Source organism: Meleagris gallopavo, chromosome 4 (assembly GCF_905368555.1).
Source record: "Meleagris gallopavo chromosome 4, MGAL_WU_HG_1.1, whole genome shotgun sequence".
Taxonomy (NCBI): Eukaryota; Metazoa; Chordata; class Aves; order Galliformes; family Phasianidae; genus Meleagris; species Meleagris gallopavo.
The window spans coordinates 29,682,191-29,698,578 of NC_139407.1; the positions used below are offsets into that span (position 1 = coordinate 29,682,191).

The 16,388-nt window shown below is 42.5% G+C and overlaps 1 protein-coding gene across 8 annotated transcripts in view; it reads right to left on the reverse strand.

Annotated features, from left to right (window-relative positions):
* The window catches only part of SHROOM3 (shroom family member 3), a 134,223-nt gene that overhangs the window by 57,728 nt on the left and 60,107 nt on the right, over nt 1–16,388 (reverse strand). The window contains exon 2 of one of the 8 annotated variants that reach the window (XM_085222662.1): nt 10,655–10,719. The exons of 6 other annotated variants lie outside the window; for them this stretch is intronic. In XM_085222662.1, the coding sequence (XP_085078788.1) occupies nt 10,655–10,656 (2 nt within the window). In that variant the 5' untranslated portion in view covers nt 10,657–10,719. Of the gene's footprint in view, nt 1–4,814; nt 4,925–10,654; nt 10,720–16,388 lie in introns of those variants that run through there. One more of the 8 variants, XM_085222661.1, reaches the window with a different exon arrangement.

Consider the following 16,388-nt stretch of genomic DNA (forward strand, 5'->3'; position numbering starts at 1 on the left):
ATATCATAACACTGAGATTGTATATAGTCTGCAGGGACTGCACACAACATAGATGAAGAAGGCAAACTAGCAGTTGGCAGGGCCATTTACAGGTTGCTGTTAGTGAACTGCGGTAGGCGAGGAATGCATCACAGGAAAATGCCATTTCCTATGCACAGCCAGGTGTCTCAGAGTAACAGCTTTAGATGTGCTTATCTATATAGGAACAAGGAAACAATAAAAACTAAGATAAGAGGCAACTGCAAAAATCAGTGTCCCAGCTCACCGTGTCCAATCCCTCCCAAAATAAAAGACATAGAGACAAAAGTAGCAGAGCTGAAATACCTGCAATGGACATCAAAGGGAGCAAAAGTAATCATCAAGGAAGGTGAAGCACAGGGCCTATCAGCAAGCGCTCTGCTAAAGAACTGGTGTGCCCGAGCTGGGCACAAAGCTCCAAGTCAACTGTACAAGTTCAAGAGATCATCAAGCCTGCAGAGCTGGGGTACGCACCGTTGCGATGTAGTCCAGAAGGCCAGGATCTTCTTAAGAGCCTGCAGACTGGAATGCATCATGAGGCTGCTCACAGTGAGGAGGGTGAAATCTCCTCACCATCAGTGCTGGAGGTTGTGATGACGAAGGCAAAGCTGCACATAGCGAGGCAGACAAGGGGCAGGAAAGGGGAAGGAGTGTCTTGCTCACCCATTTAACAGCCAGTCACTAATGACAGAGCTCCAGTTGCTAGAAGCCAGACAGCCATAGCCTGTTGTATGCTTACATTGCAGTAATTGCCAGTGCTGCAGGCATCAAGATGGCAAGACAAGAGTAAAAGAGAGCAAGGTGACTACAACAGGGAAGGAAAAGCAGAAGGGATGTAAGAGTGAGAAGTTTCACTTGTTCATTACCCCTTAAAAAAGCATTGCTGTCCACAAGGCAGCAGTTCTCACATCTTTTCTAGTCAACCTGTGTGATCTCTGATACTCACAAGAGTGACTGGAAATGAATTTCACTGCTAGTTTCACAACCACACCTATAGATGCTCTCAACCCAGCCCTTCTATCAGGAACTAAAGGGTGTGATTGAGTAATAGCTTGGTCTTTTTTGGCTCTGATGCTGCCTCCTCAGATGCTGCTTTTTCTCCTCCGAGAAACAAGCCTTCAAAAATCCTTTCCTGCCCTGCATGGAGCAGTGCAGTGTCGATGACTGGGGAAAAGCTGTTGTAACTCAAGACCCTGTTCCCCTTTTCTGTTGCTGCTTCTCACCTAACTCAAAGGAAAGAGAAGCTATAAAAGGCAGGGAGAGGGTATGATGAAATTAAGGGCATTTCCTCATTCACAGCCCTCTCTCCCCCCTCCCTCCACCCCCCCAAGAAAACCAACAAAACCAGAAACCACTGAGAATAAATCCAGAGAAGGGCAGGCAAGGGAATCCTTATGAGAAAAGGTCACTTTCCTGAATAATGTATGATAACCTTTCTACGCATATTTTGTACCATTCTATAAAAATAAATAATTAATCTTCTCTTCAGGAGTACTGGGAAGCATTTATGAAAAAGATTTAATTCCTTATTACATTCTGAAGGGTGCTGGTTCAGTTAGGGCCATCATGTATCCATCCATAAAGAAAATCTTCCTACAAGATGGTATTTTCACCCACTGCTCCTGTTCCACAATGTGAAGAAAGCAAAAATTATCATACAGATGGGCAAGCAGAAATACTGTGAGATTTATAGATACATCTTTGAAAAGCAGGTGCCTATATTCATGACCTGAGTTTCAAAAGTGCACATCAGTCTGCTGAACCCACTGACTTCAAGGAGTCCTGCTCAGGCATTCAAGACTTTTTAAAAAGAAGGAAAAGAAATATAGGAAGCTTGGCCTGTAGGTCTGGGCTGAGCAAGGAAATAGGGCTGAGCAAAAGGAAGGTACAAGCACATTACAGACTTCGCACAGGAGTTAGCTGCAATCCACCAATCTGTTGTGTTTGCTCCAGAGGGAGCATGCTTTACGGTGTTAGCAAGCTGATGTTCCCTAGTAAGCTGTGCCCTGCAGTCTTGCTCTCATGCTATGCTGGGCATTTGCTGAATTTAGGGCTATTTCCCCCTCCCTGTGCAAAGAACTATATCTTACTATATCAGTAACAGATCTGTCCACTCTGAGTCTAATTAATGATGTGCTGAAATCCAAAATGGTTTCTTTAAAAAGTGCACAAACAGCCTGGCAGTGCACTCCTTTGATCTTCAGCTCGTTCACAGAGCTTCCTGCCCTGCTCCTTCCCCATCACATCTGACAGTGAACTCTTCTGGACATCCAGTGAACAGACCACCATAAAACAAGAGGATCAGAAGCAAGGAGGTACCAATAATCCCACTCAACAGACAATATATCCACTCAACATCTCTAATTACAGACAGCAGGGCAGATTCACAAGCCTAGTGCTGGAGACAGGAATGTTTTTAATTACATTTAGTCACTAAGCTGTCAAGCAGGCAGTTGCTGTGTCAAATTATCCAGATATGGTTCCTCCCCTTCATCAAATGTACCTCTGATGCTGCTCAAGCTGAAGGCTGCTACACCCTGGATTGAAGACCATTGTGGATGCCGGCCATGACCTTGCTAATACTGCGCAACAAGATGGCTCACTGGGGAATAAAATGGGAATAAACCGTGCTCTAATTCTTGCTCCATGGTCAGAATTTGCAGACTCCCATAAAACATGGGTGGAGAAGTAGGACCTGTGTCTGTCACTGGCTTCAGTTCAGGCTAAGTGGGCAGGGTGATGCCAACACAGGGCATCAGTGCAACCCAGAAGTTGTGTTTATCTTCTCAACTTCCATTATTCTACAGACACAAGCAGGCTCTGATTCAAACACTTCTCACAGTAAGAAGAACCCATGATCTACCACAAATGCTGCGATATTTCTTTTTTTAAAGTGTCTCCTAGCCAGGCAAATCGATCGGTGAACACTGTTATCATTATTTTTCACCTGGCTGAAATTGTCCTATTGTTAATGGATAAAACACAAATTATTACAAATACCAACAGCATTCACGTTATGTGATCAAACAGAAGAGACAAATTGTCTAGAAACTGTGGCCAGCTATGAAATTACAGCTGCATCAGTTAAAGCACTTCCTACCACCCCCTTTACTTTAATCCCAAAGCAAAAGCATTCTCAATACAGATTGAGCCAGCTGGGATCTTAGGTCCTTAGCTTCTTCCATATGGGCCTTAAGTCTCTCAGAAATGCTTTTCATCTTGATGACTGTGTTTTAACATTCACAGCAGCTCCTGCAGAAACAGCTCATCTTGGAGGACTTCACCAAAGATACTGCCTCCATAGCTTGATAACCAGATTTAGAAGGAAACTCAAATTACATGACATGAAATTTGATAACCTCCTTATTTCTTTAAAAAATAGTATCTCTTGACTTTATCATACAATGACATACCTCTAACACAACTTCTCCTTCACTTATCCTACCAGCAAAGTAATTTACTCTCGTGCCAGCACTTAGAAAGACTGTGTAGGTCAGTCCTGTTTGTATTTTGGGGCAGTACAGAACAGGAACATGCTCTTTCTCACCAACCTTCTACACATTTTTAGCCTGACCACAGAAAAGGCTATCAGCCTCAGCTTTCAAATCCTGATTCAGGAGTGTGCTTAGAGCCAGTAGGGCTGCTAAGCACGTCCCTGAGTTCTGTGCACATGTTTCACTCGCAGCACGGTCTGAAGTCCACAATAATAAGACACGCGCAGGCTCCAAATAACAGAGGCTTACGTGCTTTCCTGAACGCGGGTGGATGAGGTGCCGGTCTGGTGAGAGGCTGCATCTTTGTACATGAATATGCTCAGCAAATTGAGTTCTGCAGCCTCACAGACCACAACTGGATTGAAAATCATCTTTTCTCTTCTAAAAGGAAATCAAATGTTTGCCGAGGGGGCACAACAGTTCCCATCTAACAACCCACCATGACACAGTGAAATCTGATTTATTTGGGGGCAAAATTATTTCCAAAAGGTGGGCACCTCAGGATCAAGCATCTTATTACTTTCAGTGATCAAAATCAGAATTTTCTTTGGTCATCAGACCTCATCTAAATCTTTCTCCTGCAGAAGTATGGCACATTTTGTTAAAAACAGCAACAGTGATAGATTTCCACATGTTCTTTCTCCTCTTGGAGTGGTTTAGCAATGAAATGTCAGGCTTCACAATACCACATCAAAGCTCATAGGCTATCGCAGTGTAAGACCCTGCTCAGCTTTCTTTAATGGCTTTCTTCAGTCTGCTTATTACTATTTTGATTACCTGTCAGGGACACTCTTTCTAATTTTTAAAACAAATCTGGGAGAAATGAAGGCAACACGGCATTCATCACTTCTAAGACACAACCCAAGAAAGCACTTGTCCTCATGCTAATTCTGAAGTGCATGCCTACGAGCTTTGCTCAAAACAGGACTGTGATTCCTTCTGCAAGTATTCATACGTAACTGAGGTGGCATTAAAACCCTGTCTGTTAATTTGGCTTAATATTAGCTGTAAGCTGTTTTCTGATGGCAAAGATGCTTCAGAATGACCTTTGACCATGCTGGCAGGAGCTAGTAATGTTCACAAAATACAAAGTCAAATGTGTACAATTGGGGCCAGGCTGCTCAGTGATTCTGGTACAAAGTTTTCACGCATTTCTAGGAGGAAATGAAGTTTCTAGCTAAAAAGGAATGTTTTGTATTGAGCAGAAAATTATGCTCATGAAGAAAGCCAGTGCCATCCAAACTTTATACTGAGATTGGAAAATGACAGCACACTGTCCTGTGTGGATTCTTATGTACTTACTGACAATATTCAGGTTCCTGTAAGAGCTGGCAGGCTTGGTTGGACAATTTATCTCCGGGCAAATAAACTGTGGTGAACGTGTGATGTAAGACTCCAACATGAAATCCATCCTTCAAAAGCCAGAAGGACAGTAAAGTTACCAAAAATGGAAGTATTTTGGCTTTTATTCTTCAGAATTCTTTTTCTATTTTTTTCCTTCCAAAAGGGTCAAGAGGACAGTTTTCACTAGGTTGGTCAGAGATCAAGACATGGTTTGACACAGTCTCATATTTTGTTGCTTAGTTCTGGACTGCCAGCCAGATCCATCAATGCCACTATTGATTCATTCTCGGTTATAGGAATACAATGTTTACAAGAGTACAAATACATGAAAATGCAAGTTCTAAGAGCCTCATCAAGAAAAACAGTTCAACTCTAAGTCTGAGGATTTTCAGAACCAGGGGTTTGGTTTGGTTCCCATATTATAAATAAGCCATTAAAGAAATGTGTGGGGTTTTTGAGAAGTTCAGACATGACAGAGTATTTCTGAAGTTCAAAATTTCAGTGATCATGATCTGAAGTTTTTATATTTTTACTGGAAGTGATGCTTGTTTTGTGAGCTGGGGTTATGAGCAGAAATGTAGCAAGTTATCACTGAAGCCATCAGATCAGTTCTAGCAGATCTTTCTGCACAAGAAACATAATTAAAAACTATTTTAAAAAATGTCAGGAAAGTATCTGGAGTGGCCTGGATCACTGGAATACAGATCAAGACCAGACATCCAAAGTCTTATAATTCCATAGTGCTTACAATATTAAGGGAAATACACATACTCTGCAAACAGTTACTTCTCATTTACTCCATCATAAGTGAGAACAGAATCAGACTCCAAAGTAATTGCTTGAGAACTGTTAGTAAATTTCCTCTGCGAGACTCTGTAAGACCTGAGCTACCCATCATGAATGCAGTATTTATTTTAATGGGATAAATAATAAAGGGCAAAGGAAAAAAAAAATCCCACATACTCTGTTCACAACATTCCAGAGTTATTTACCACTGGCATTTTTTTCCCTGACATTTTATGTTTGTTTGTTGTTGATAGCTGCTATTTATCTAAGACATATGTAATCCAAGACCTGTGGCTTGGATCTTTTTCCCTCTTCTTCATTCTTTTTTTTTTTTTTTCCTTTTTTTTTTTTTTTTTCTCCCCATCTGGTCATAGGTGGGGGAAGACAGTGACAGCCAAGCTCACAGCGTGCTGATTTGTTCTGCTGGTGTCTCACCCTGAGTACTAGACATATCGTTCAGCATACACTAAAAAACAAATCAAATCAATTCTACAGTGCAAAAGGTGCAGGCAGCAACTTTCTGACACTTTTCAAGAATTGCCATTGCAGGAGAATTCTCATGCCCCATCACCCACCCTGAGTAACCTTCATAACAAAACAGGGTTGAATGCCTTCAGAAACGATTCAGGTCAGAGCAAATGTTGCACATGTTTTATCACCAGGGAAACTCAGAAACTTTCTAAGAATGAAGTTATGGGAGCAGGGCAAGCCAGGGAGCTGCAGCGTGCTGTCTCTTGCAGACAACAAGGCCTCAGTGTCAAAGCAACAAGACCAAGGGCAGAGAGAGTGGAGAAGAAAACAGCCCTGAGAACCTGCAGGACACCAGTTACAAACAGTTGGCTTGAATACTAAAGAAAGAGACATGGAGAAAACAAGCAGCAAGACACAGGCATGAATGGAATATATTTCACAGGCTGGTATGAGGAATTTAAAGAACTAAGAAGGTTCTTTCTTGTTTCCCAGCCTAGCAGAAATGTTCAGGCTTTAATTATCACTCATCTCATTTGTGGAACATAAGTCCTCAAGAATTCCCTTCTGGGGCACTCTGCAGTTTGACTTACCTGACACTTGGAAAGAATTTGATTTTGTGCCCGGTGCTGCTACCAGCAAATAAGAGAAACTGCTGTCAGAGGTTTTAGCCTCCTTTGTTGATTTCGGTTTGCACAATTTGAGGACTTCAGGCAGATTGGTGTTAAACAAAAAACTCAAGAGTGCTTTTGCCCTAAATACCAGGGTGCTATACTGTGACAGGAATGCCTGCAGTCACCTCTGTCCCTTCCTCCAGCACATGGCCTCTCTCTCCAAGGGCTTGATCCTGCCGGGCTATGAGCGCTGTTCCCCTGCCAGCAGTGGGTAATCCAGATCATTGCAGTGGAACGACTTGCATTCTCAAAGCTGATCATGATCTTAAAAGCTTTGCTGGATCAAACCAGAATATTTGCCTGTGCACGGGACTGAGCCACTGGGGAACCGTTTATTTCAGTGAACCCCCCTATCAGGTCCGTTGATCACCTTGAAGGGAGCAGTGCACGCAAAAGGCACTGCTGAGGTGATCTGCCTGTACTTTGCACTGCATTATAAACTCCGGATTGCAGGCAACATGCTCTTTCTGCCCAACAAAAATCCCCAGTAAACAACACATGTGACGAGATTATGAGCGGAGTAACTTCCAGACTCTAAGACAGGTCAGAGCCGGACTGAAGTGTCAACCATGCATCTTCAGCCTACCTTTAACTATGTTGGTACTTATGGATAGGGAAAACCTCCTAACTTCCAGGCAGGGAGTAGCTCACACTGAACTTAGTGGGAATTCCCACGAAAGGTATTTTGCAGGTCTGAGGCCAAGGTGAATATTAACATCTTCAAGACTCTTTAGCTCAGGCTTCAAGGAAAATCTCCCTCTAACTCACCTCAATTACTTTTAGAGCCCAAATGGATTTAAAGACAATATTGACTAAAAAATCTGCAGGGAGTTAAGAGTCCTTGTTGCTGTCTGCCTGTCCTGAGCAGTGCAGAATGTGTTTTGGTCTTTGCTCTGGCCCTCTAGCAATTCTAATCCAATTACCTGAGCTGTATTTTGTCCGATTTGCTCTGCCTATTTCCTGCATCAAGACCACAGGAATGTGACTGAGAATAAATCTATCAGCTAGAGAGAAATCTTTTTTTTACATCTCTAATGCAACTTCTGCATAGGACTTAAAGCAAGTCACCCTGTTGTTCCTGTGCCCTCTGGCAATCCACATTCAATGCAAGAGCAGAGTTTTATAGCGTAAACAAAATAGGTTACCAAATAATTGAGCTGACAAACTGGTTGGAAAGGTTGTGCCTCCAATCCAGTGAATAGGCAAGCTGGTCCCTTAACATTAGGAACAAATCCCGCCCTGATTTCAGGGAATAGACATCATCACCAAATGCTCTGTTCCTATCAGTGTGTCAGGTGATAAAGGTGGATGGCCAGTATGTATGGCTTTCAGAGATTAGGCCCTGAGACATCAAGTATCCTGCTTGGCTTACCTTAAAACACACAGGCTAGCAGTCAAGCAATTGCTTTTTCTTTTGAGGCATGGGTGTGAGTTGTAGTGACAATTCCCAGGGGTGTTCTTTTCAGCCTCTACCCCATTCCTCTTTATTTCTCCAGAACAGGAGCTGACAAGACACTGGGTATTTTCCCAAAGGAGAAATGGAATCACTAAAGCCTTCACCATGGCCGCACAGTGTCACAGTGAAATCTCCCTAAGGTAACCAGTGAATGAATTGCCCAGAATACTTTACTCATTCCTCCTGTACAGAAACAAAACGAGGTACCATCTCCCTTCAGCATGAGTTACCTTTGCTTTCTTCAGCCAGCAAGCAGTCACAATAGCTACTACACTGCACTCTTCATTTCCCTAGAGGAAGGCTGAAATGGCAGTGTGCTGAAAAACAAAGATCTTCTCATTGAACAGTTTTCTTTTCTTAGTGAATCAATCTTTAAATACCAGCCGCTGAGAGTAAATGCATGTAAGGAACCTGAAATGTGACAGCAGGAACTCAGGGCTAGCAGAAGGCTTACAGTGGAGTTGCTTTCATTAAAAAGATAAGATCCTTCAGAATTCTTAGGCAGCTTATGTTAGCGACCAACCCTTAATTCATTCTTAAAAAAGCAGTCTGTTACAAAATCTCATAAGCAGACATACAGAAGGGCAAATCAGATGAAAGATGTCTGCCTTTAAGTTCTGTGACAGGAGATATTTTAATGACCCTGAAATTGAAGTGAGATCCTCTTACATACACTTTTAATGATGAAAAACTAATGCTTAGCTCTTGTACTGATCTTTTCTTTAGGAAAAAGCAAAGCACACATCCAGTGCCATGCAGGAAGTGTATGGCAGAGCTGGGAATAGAATGGGGTCTCACATGCCTGAGTCTAAGGAAATGTACGTAACCACAGCACAGCAGAGGAAAGCAGCAAAGATCAGTTATAGCACTGCAGCTACTGATGTTTGTCACCAAACAACACATATCACAAAATTTCAAGTTGCAGAAGTGTTCAAGGAATAACTAGAACTTTTTTATGTCCTGATGCTGGGAACCGTTTCTCTCTGAATAAACTACTTTTTTCTCAAAGGCAAATACTTTTTCCATAACACCAACCTGCTGCAGATGAGAGTAAGAGAAAACACAGCTCAGTGCACAAGAAAGCACAAGAAAGCACATGACTTTCTGCTACTGAGTGTTACTTTGAGAACTACCCTTACATACCTAATCGGCACAAGTGTATCACCTTCAAGAGTAGCTGCATTCCTACTTAATGAGACTGTTACAATGGCATGTTTATTTATTTGTGAATTACTTCTGTGGAAATGACAGAAAAAGCGTGATGGGCACAAAAACATTCCAACATCACAGTTGTGTCTTGCTACAAAAGAGAAATAGGAAGAATCTTACAGAGGATGGAAATCACTCAGTAGAGCCTTCTATTTCAGAAGACAAATCTCTTGAGCTGTTCACAACAGCAATGGCTTCTTTCAAAGAAGCTCTCCGCTCACCAATGCTGCTATGCAACACAGTGCTTCTCAAATTCCAAACACAAATACTTCACACTAAATGTCACTGACAAAATGAATGCACTTGGGCCAAGTAACTGCACCCTGGAATTTCACAGGCAATACACTTCTAGCACAAATAAACATGACCTGCTCAATCCACCCCGAAGGCTGCAGGGCTGCAATGATGACCACAATGCCCTTCGGGCTGATGAGGTCTGCCTGATACCACAGGGCATACCTGGAGACTTCTGCAGCCCCAGGGGGCCCGGCTCTGCCTTCTGCTCTGCTTTAACGGCAGCAAGCACTGTTGGTTCCTCATGAGCGAGGCTAACTGCAGGGACAAAAATGCAGATAACAACAGTAATTACAAGCCAGTGTCCTTATTCCAAGGCCAGTGCTGTATCTAGCACGCTTTACTGCCTCTAGATCACATGGAGAGGATTGTTAGGTTATTAAAAAAAAACAAGCGTTGTCTTAGTTCCTTCATTTCAGCTACCCGTTTTCAATAAAGTGTTGCAGGACTAGATCTGACCAAGCATCCACTGGACAGGAATTGGGCTGCAAAGTTGCTGAGAGATTTTTGAAAGAAAAAAAAAATGGTATAGGATACTGCAAAGGAGCCATCCCATCCTACTGTCTGCTAAAATAGAAAATGATTATGACAATTAATGCCAAATAAAGCTGACACTGCTAGACCTTTCTCTATTATTTGGACAGCATGTCATCTCCTCAGACTGTCCATTCCTCAGAGGCTCAGACAAATGTGGGACAGGGAACAAAGCACCTTTCACCTCAGAGCACGTTGCAGGTCAGAAGGTCAGAAGACAGCTCAAATTAACCTTGTGACTGCTGCTAAAAAGCTCAAGGCCCTGGAAAATATTCCTCTGCCTATATCCCAGGCTGGGAGATGGCTTTCACAAGGCTGGAAGAACAAATGTGAGTATGGATGTCTCTGAGCAGTTCAGGCCTGCAAGTTTTACTCACATGAGTAATCCTTATTGTGTGATTAGTCCCACTGCAGTCATGAGGGGAGGGAGAGCCCGTTTAACCTGCAGAAGGAGGAGAAGAGGCCTTAGCAATGGAAACTGTGCTGAGATATATGTGGCAGTAGTTTTGCAGCCCCTTCTTTCACTGTACCTATTCCACTTTTCCCAGTCTATCCCTTTGTTTCTCCTCTTTTCCTTTAACATTTCTCCCTGCAGCAAGGCAAAATCCATTGCAAAAAACTACTGGCAGTCTAATGGTGGCCCACACACACTTCAGGCTGGATGTCCTGCCTGGCAATGTCACCGTGTGGCACAGTGTCAGTAAGTGCACGGAAGGCACATAAGGAGACAGAGACATCTTTAGAAGATGCTGGGAGAAACGTATCACAGGAAAACCTATCTCCATGAGATGCTCCAACTGGGTGTTCCAGACCCATCAACCACTCAGGCTACTCAGTCCTCTTCAGTCTGTACAGTGTTCTGAGGGTTGGCCCAGCAGTAATTGCTGCCCCCTTAAACAGCATGTGTAGTAGAAGAGGCTCTGGCTTCCCTACTTCCATCAAAGGACAGGCTTAATCTGCAATCTGCTTTAAGTGACCAGCTGTACTTTTGCACGTAAAGCATGTAACATACAAAAGCATTTAACAAACATAAGAGACGTTTGGACACTGTTGCAGAGCAAAAGCAAACTATCTGTTCCTTGTGTTTCTTACCCAGCAGTCTTCTTAAACAACTGCACAAAATAAACAAGGCTTTCTTTTGGTTTACTCTGAAGCAATGCATGCATGCACACCCACACACACCCATTTTCATACCACGAGCTGTAAAATGACTTCCAGCCCCATGGCTTATGATTTATCTCCAACTTCAAACAAGAAGAGACACGCATATAAAGGATGGCACAAAGTTGTGTTTCCCTAAGATCTCCTCTTTGGCAGAACTGCCACAGACACGTGTACCACAGCCACGTGTACCACAGTCCAGCTGTAGCTGCATACAAGGAACGAGGGAGCCTTCAGAGGTTTCATGGCTTTCTCTGAGCTACATCAGGTTTGGGAGAAATCTTGCCTTCTCAAGACAGAAGGGAGAACAAAGCTCTCCCTTTCTCACACACCATCTGATGAACTCCCTTATACCTGGCTATCTCCTGCTCTTGGGCACATGAGACTGAATTGACCTGGGGCTCCTACAGACTTAGTGAGAGGCAGAAGGATGGAGCATCTGTCGCTGGTTTTAGCCTCAAAAGACTCATTCCTGGTCACCGAGTCTGAGGAAGACAGTGCCTTGTTTTTGCCAAGAAGCAGTTCTTCTCGCCAGCTACTTAACAGGAAAATCTTCTGGGCTGTGGTTACAACCAGGTCAAAGTACAAAGACATTCCTCTGAAAATTAGAGAGAAAGACTATTTTTTCCCCCCCTCTTAATTATTATTTCGTACCTTCCACAGCACAGTGTATTTTGCAAAGTGCTCTGCACATGGTAATTAAGCTTCGTAACATCCTTCACCTGTAGGAAGGATAGTGGCACACACTACAGAGCTGGAGAAATGCAAACCCACAGAGGTAAACATCCTGCCTCTCATCTCAGTGACTGTGTGGCACAGCCAGAAATGAAACCCAGGCATCCTGACCCCCAACGCTTTAACACATCCACCCCTGGCATCTTCGAAAAAAGAAGACAACCCTTTTTCGCTCAGTAGTCACAATGTGGTTTCTATCCTACTGCTGCTGACTGCGAGCAATGGGAACTTTTACAGACCTCCCCGAGGAGCAGCTCAGTGGCATATCTTTGCATTGCTAAGCTGTATTTGTCTCTTCGCTTCTAGCCAATGCCTACACAAAACACCAAGTTGCATAAAATTGCTCATAGAGGAAACTTACCTATCATTACAGCAATCCTACAAGAGTCTGAAACAATAATCAGACTTTATCTAATGTAACTACAGGCTTTTATTTAAATATTTTATATTGGGAAAGAGGCATGCTGCTGACTTTTTAAAAGTAGATATTGGCTAATTATTCTTTCCTTAAGCTTCCAAGGAGATTAGATCTGGGTAAACAGCAAAGAATAACACTAGCTGTCTTACTTTCAAACTGAAATAATGTTAAGTGATAATGGTTCTTATTTTCCTTCTCCCCTACACATTCACGCAGAGTCCCTTTGTAAAGCACCAAATGCAACACTGAGAGAGAGTAAACATTTCCTGACATCTCCATACGTGCCCTGCTAGTAATACAGGAAGTAAAACAGGACAAAGTCCCAGTCCCCACGTCTCTCCACGTCTGCTAACTCAGAAGCAGCAGCACCCAGAGATCTAATAGACCACGTCCTACCTCACAACCAAATCTATGCTCCTGGAAGGCTGAGCAGACTGGCAGAGAGCCTCACTCATGCACGCATCTAGGTACTCTCATTGCACACTGCTAACTCCACTTCTTGTTCCTGCTAAAGTGCTATCTCAAAAAGGTGAGATCAGACATCAGTCAAGATCTCTTAGAAGAGATAATTTTATGGAATATTAGCATCTGCTTTCATTTTCTTAAACTGAGGGAGGAAAGGTGGCATTCACTGAATACATTTGTTTATTCAGAGATCACTTAATCAACTCTATGAGGTCTGATTCCTACAGTACGATCTTCTTAAATCAATTCAGAAAATTCCACCTCTTCTACGCAGCCATGTCTGTCCTTCCTTTCTGATAAACTGGTACTTCACTTCAGTTTGTGTTCATGAAAAATAAATATCTAGAGCTGAAGTTGCTGGTATTTGTTCTTAAAGTGGGAAGGTTACTCACTGCCTCAACTCCAGGCCTGGAGCAATATTACTTGCTCTTGTCTTTAATGATACCAAGAAGCTTGCACCCTTAAAACATCTCTTAGCAGCAGCAGAAAAGAAGAAATGCCTAGGAGGTTCCAAAAAAAGTGTGTCTGAAGGCTTAATGGGTTGATTTACGAGTCTGGGTCTCTCCCACTGAGGCTCAAAGTAAACGTTCCGTTATGAATTTGTCAAAAGACTAGCTGATCATTCCCTGCTTCGTCAGCTTTGCAAAAAGGAGCAGCCTCTGTTCCTCTTCCAGAAGCACAGCCTCTCTGATAAGAATAAATGAAAAAACAGGAAGAGTTCAAACTCCACTAGCACTAATTCATCATTAGACCCAAACACTTTTTTGTTAGATCATGGAAAAAGGCCTGTGCCAGGCAAGGGCAATAGAGTGAAACAGCACAGAGCAAAAATACTCGGCTCTTGAATTAAATATGAAAAGTGCTGTGCTTGTGTTCAGTCAGGTAAAAAGTCAATTCTTACCTGACACCAGCAGCCTATCTGGCAGCCTCTGGTAAGGACATGGCAGGAGAACTTCCCAGGTACATTAGCAGCTGAGGACAAACCTCAGAGCTTGTAACCAAAGAATGCCTTTGTTCTCTCTATAATTTTCTCAGTGATGGTAATAAACAGCTCTATTTCCAGAGTGTGGGCAAGCATGACCATGAATAAAATCTTTCCTACTCTCAGATCACTGTTGGACACGATATATGGGAGGCATATCCTGGGATGGGACATTCATAAAAAGCCAAAGGACAACTGGGCCACAAGTTGTAAATGGTTTAAGAAAGGTCTGGGAAATATCATCAGAGCTAATGCATCTGGTGCAAGATCTTCTACCATGAATGCTGTATTTAGACGTTCCTGAGGACATCAAATATCCAGCAATTTACTGATATCGTCCAAGAGGCACTCAGACTGCACACTTAACCCTGGTTCCCAGCAAGTAACCCCTGAGCAGGAACAGACTTTGTCAGCTCTGATGAGAATAGACACCGGTTACACATAGGTGTTCTGTGGTCCCTCAGATGGCATGTCATGAACAACAACAACAAAAAGCTTTAAATGGTTTAAGGGCACGAAACTTCTGTACTAGATAGCAGAATTGAGGTGGATAATCTGACCTAAAGAAATCCTAACCTACCATAATCCAAGGAGTTCTGGCGTGGATATGCTAGATGGACATACACGTGTGTGGGGGAGACCTCCTGACAGTGTTTAAGAATTCCTGCTAGTCAGTACAGAAACACTGTTGGAGATGCTCATGTGTAGTGCTCCTCAAGCAGAGATGACCAAATCAATATGTAGTCTCTAAAAACAGGAGAGAAATTAACCAAGTACTCCTTTATGAGTCAGAGGCAAAAACACATGCCAACCAAAGCAAGAATAAAAATCACAGCTGAAGTGGTACTGACAGAGCATACAAATATAAAATATTTGTATTTTTTGTACAATAAGAATGAAAGAAGAAATGAGTGGAGAAAAAGAAGATGTGACAAAGATGTATGAGAAGGTACAGAGCAGTCTGGTATAGTTACTGTTAAAACTTTCAAAGACGATCACTGTATGTAAAAATAAATAAGTTAAAAAGCTCTCTTTCCTTCGATCTCAAAGTACACAAAAGACAGAACTTGCTGCTGCAGGATAATATTGAGAAAAATAAAATTAAAAATGTAAGACTGAAGTAAGACTCAACGAACCATTCCACAGGGTGCACTGTTTGCTAGGTACGTTATCAAAATGAGCCAGTGCTTCCTGCTCTGAAGCTCTTTTTGTTAAGTGACATCAGAGACAAAATACCAGATTAAAAGGAACGCTGATTTCTTCAGAAAGAGTCAGTCATTCATATGCTGCTAAAATACTATCAGCCTTCAAAATGGTTTGTGTTTTAGAAGGTCTCTGTTAGCAAATTCAGTGAAGAAGTTTTTCAGAAGCCAGGTCCAACCTTGGTTGTTTAAGATTAACCAGCTGCTATGTCAGGAAGAAACAAAGGCTGCAAGGGAATTGAGAAAGCAGGTACTAAGTGTTATCTGACAGTGTCACATGTTAACATCCGAAGTATCACAAAACATGTTATTCATCTTCTGGTGTAAACTGCATCCCTGGGCTCTCCTATAGGGACAGAAGCTCGTTGCTAATGAAGAGCATGATGCCACTGCCTGCAGTGACCACACCGAGGGGACACCTGTCACAAACTGAGTGCGGTCCTGGAGAGCTGAGGTCACATACTGCATGGTTTCACTGGGAAAGCTTGTATTGTTCCAGGTGGTTGAAGTTAAGGTAAAAAACATCACTAATGAATGTCACTGTCTTCTCACCTACAGCTGCTGCAGTTCTCTAGTTCTCTCCCAGACAAAGAAGAGAAGGTAAGTAGGATTGCAATTTTTTTGCTAAATAACATGCCATAGACCATGTGATTTTCTGAAGCTAGGCTCAACTTGATAATGAAATAACTCCACAAACTTGTCCCCAGGTAAAAAATGGGACCATTTACTTTTAGCCTACACCACAATTGCTTGGAGTCGTGACAGTATCGTCCTCTGCTACTATCTTCCTCAGAGCATTGGAAAGAAAAGGTTTCAAGAGCATAATTGAGAACAACCTTAAGGCCTCCTTAAGAGAGAACAAGAGCATAATTGAGAACAATCTTAAGGTTCTCCTCCAGCTTTGCTCTTGCTTGTATGTTGGCACATACGCACCATATTATTTTTTTTTCTCTCAGACCCAAACACACAATCTCTGCAGGAGACACACTGCTAGGATCTTATTGTGTTTTTTACCCTCATATTTCTACTGACTCTTATGGAAAAAAAAAGCACATGGAGTGCAACAACACTACAAAGGATGTTTATAAGATGCTATTGTGGAACTCACATGGCTCTGAGATTTGAATGGACATTTCTGTAAGCAGGTT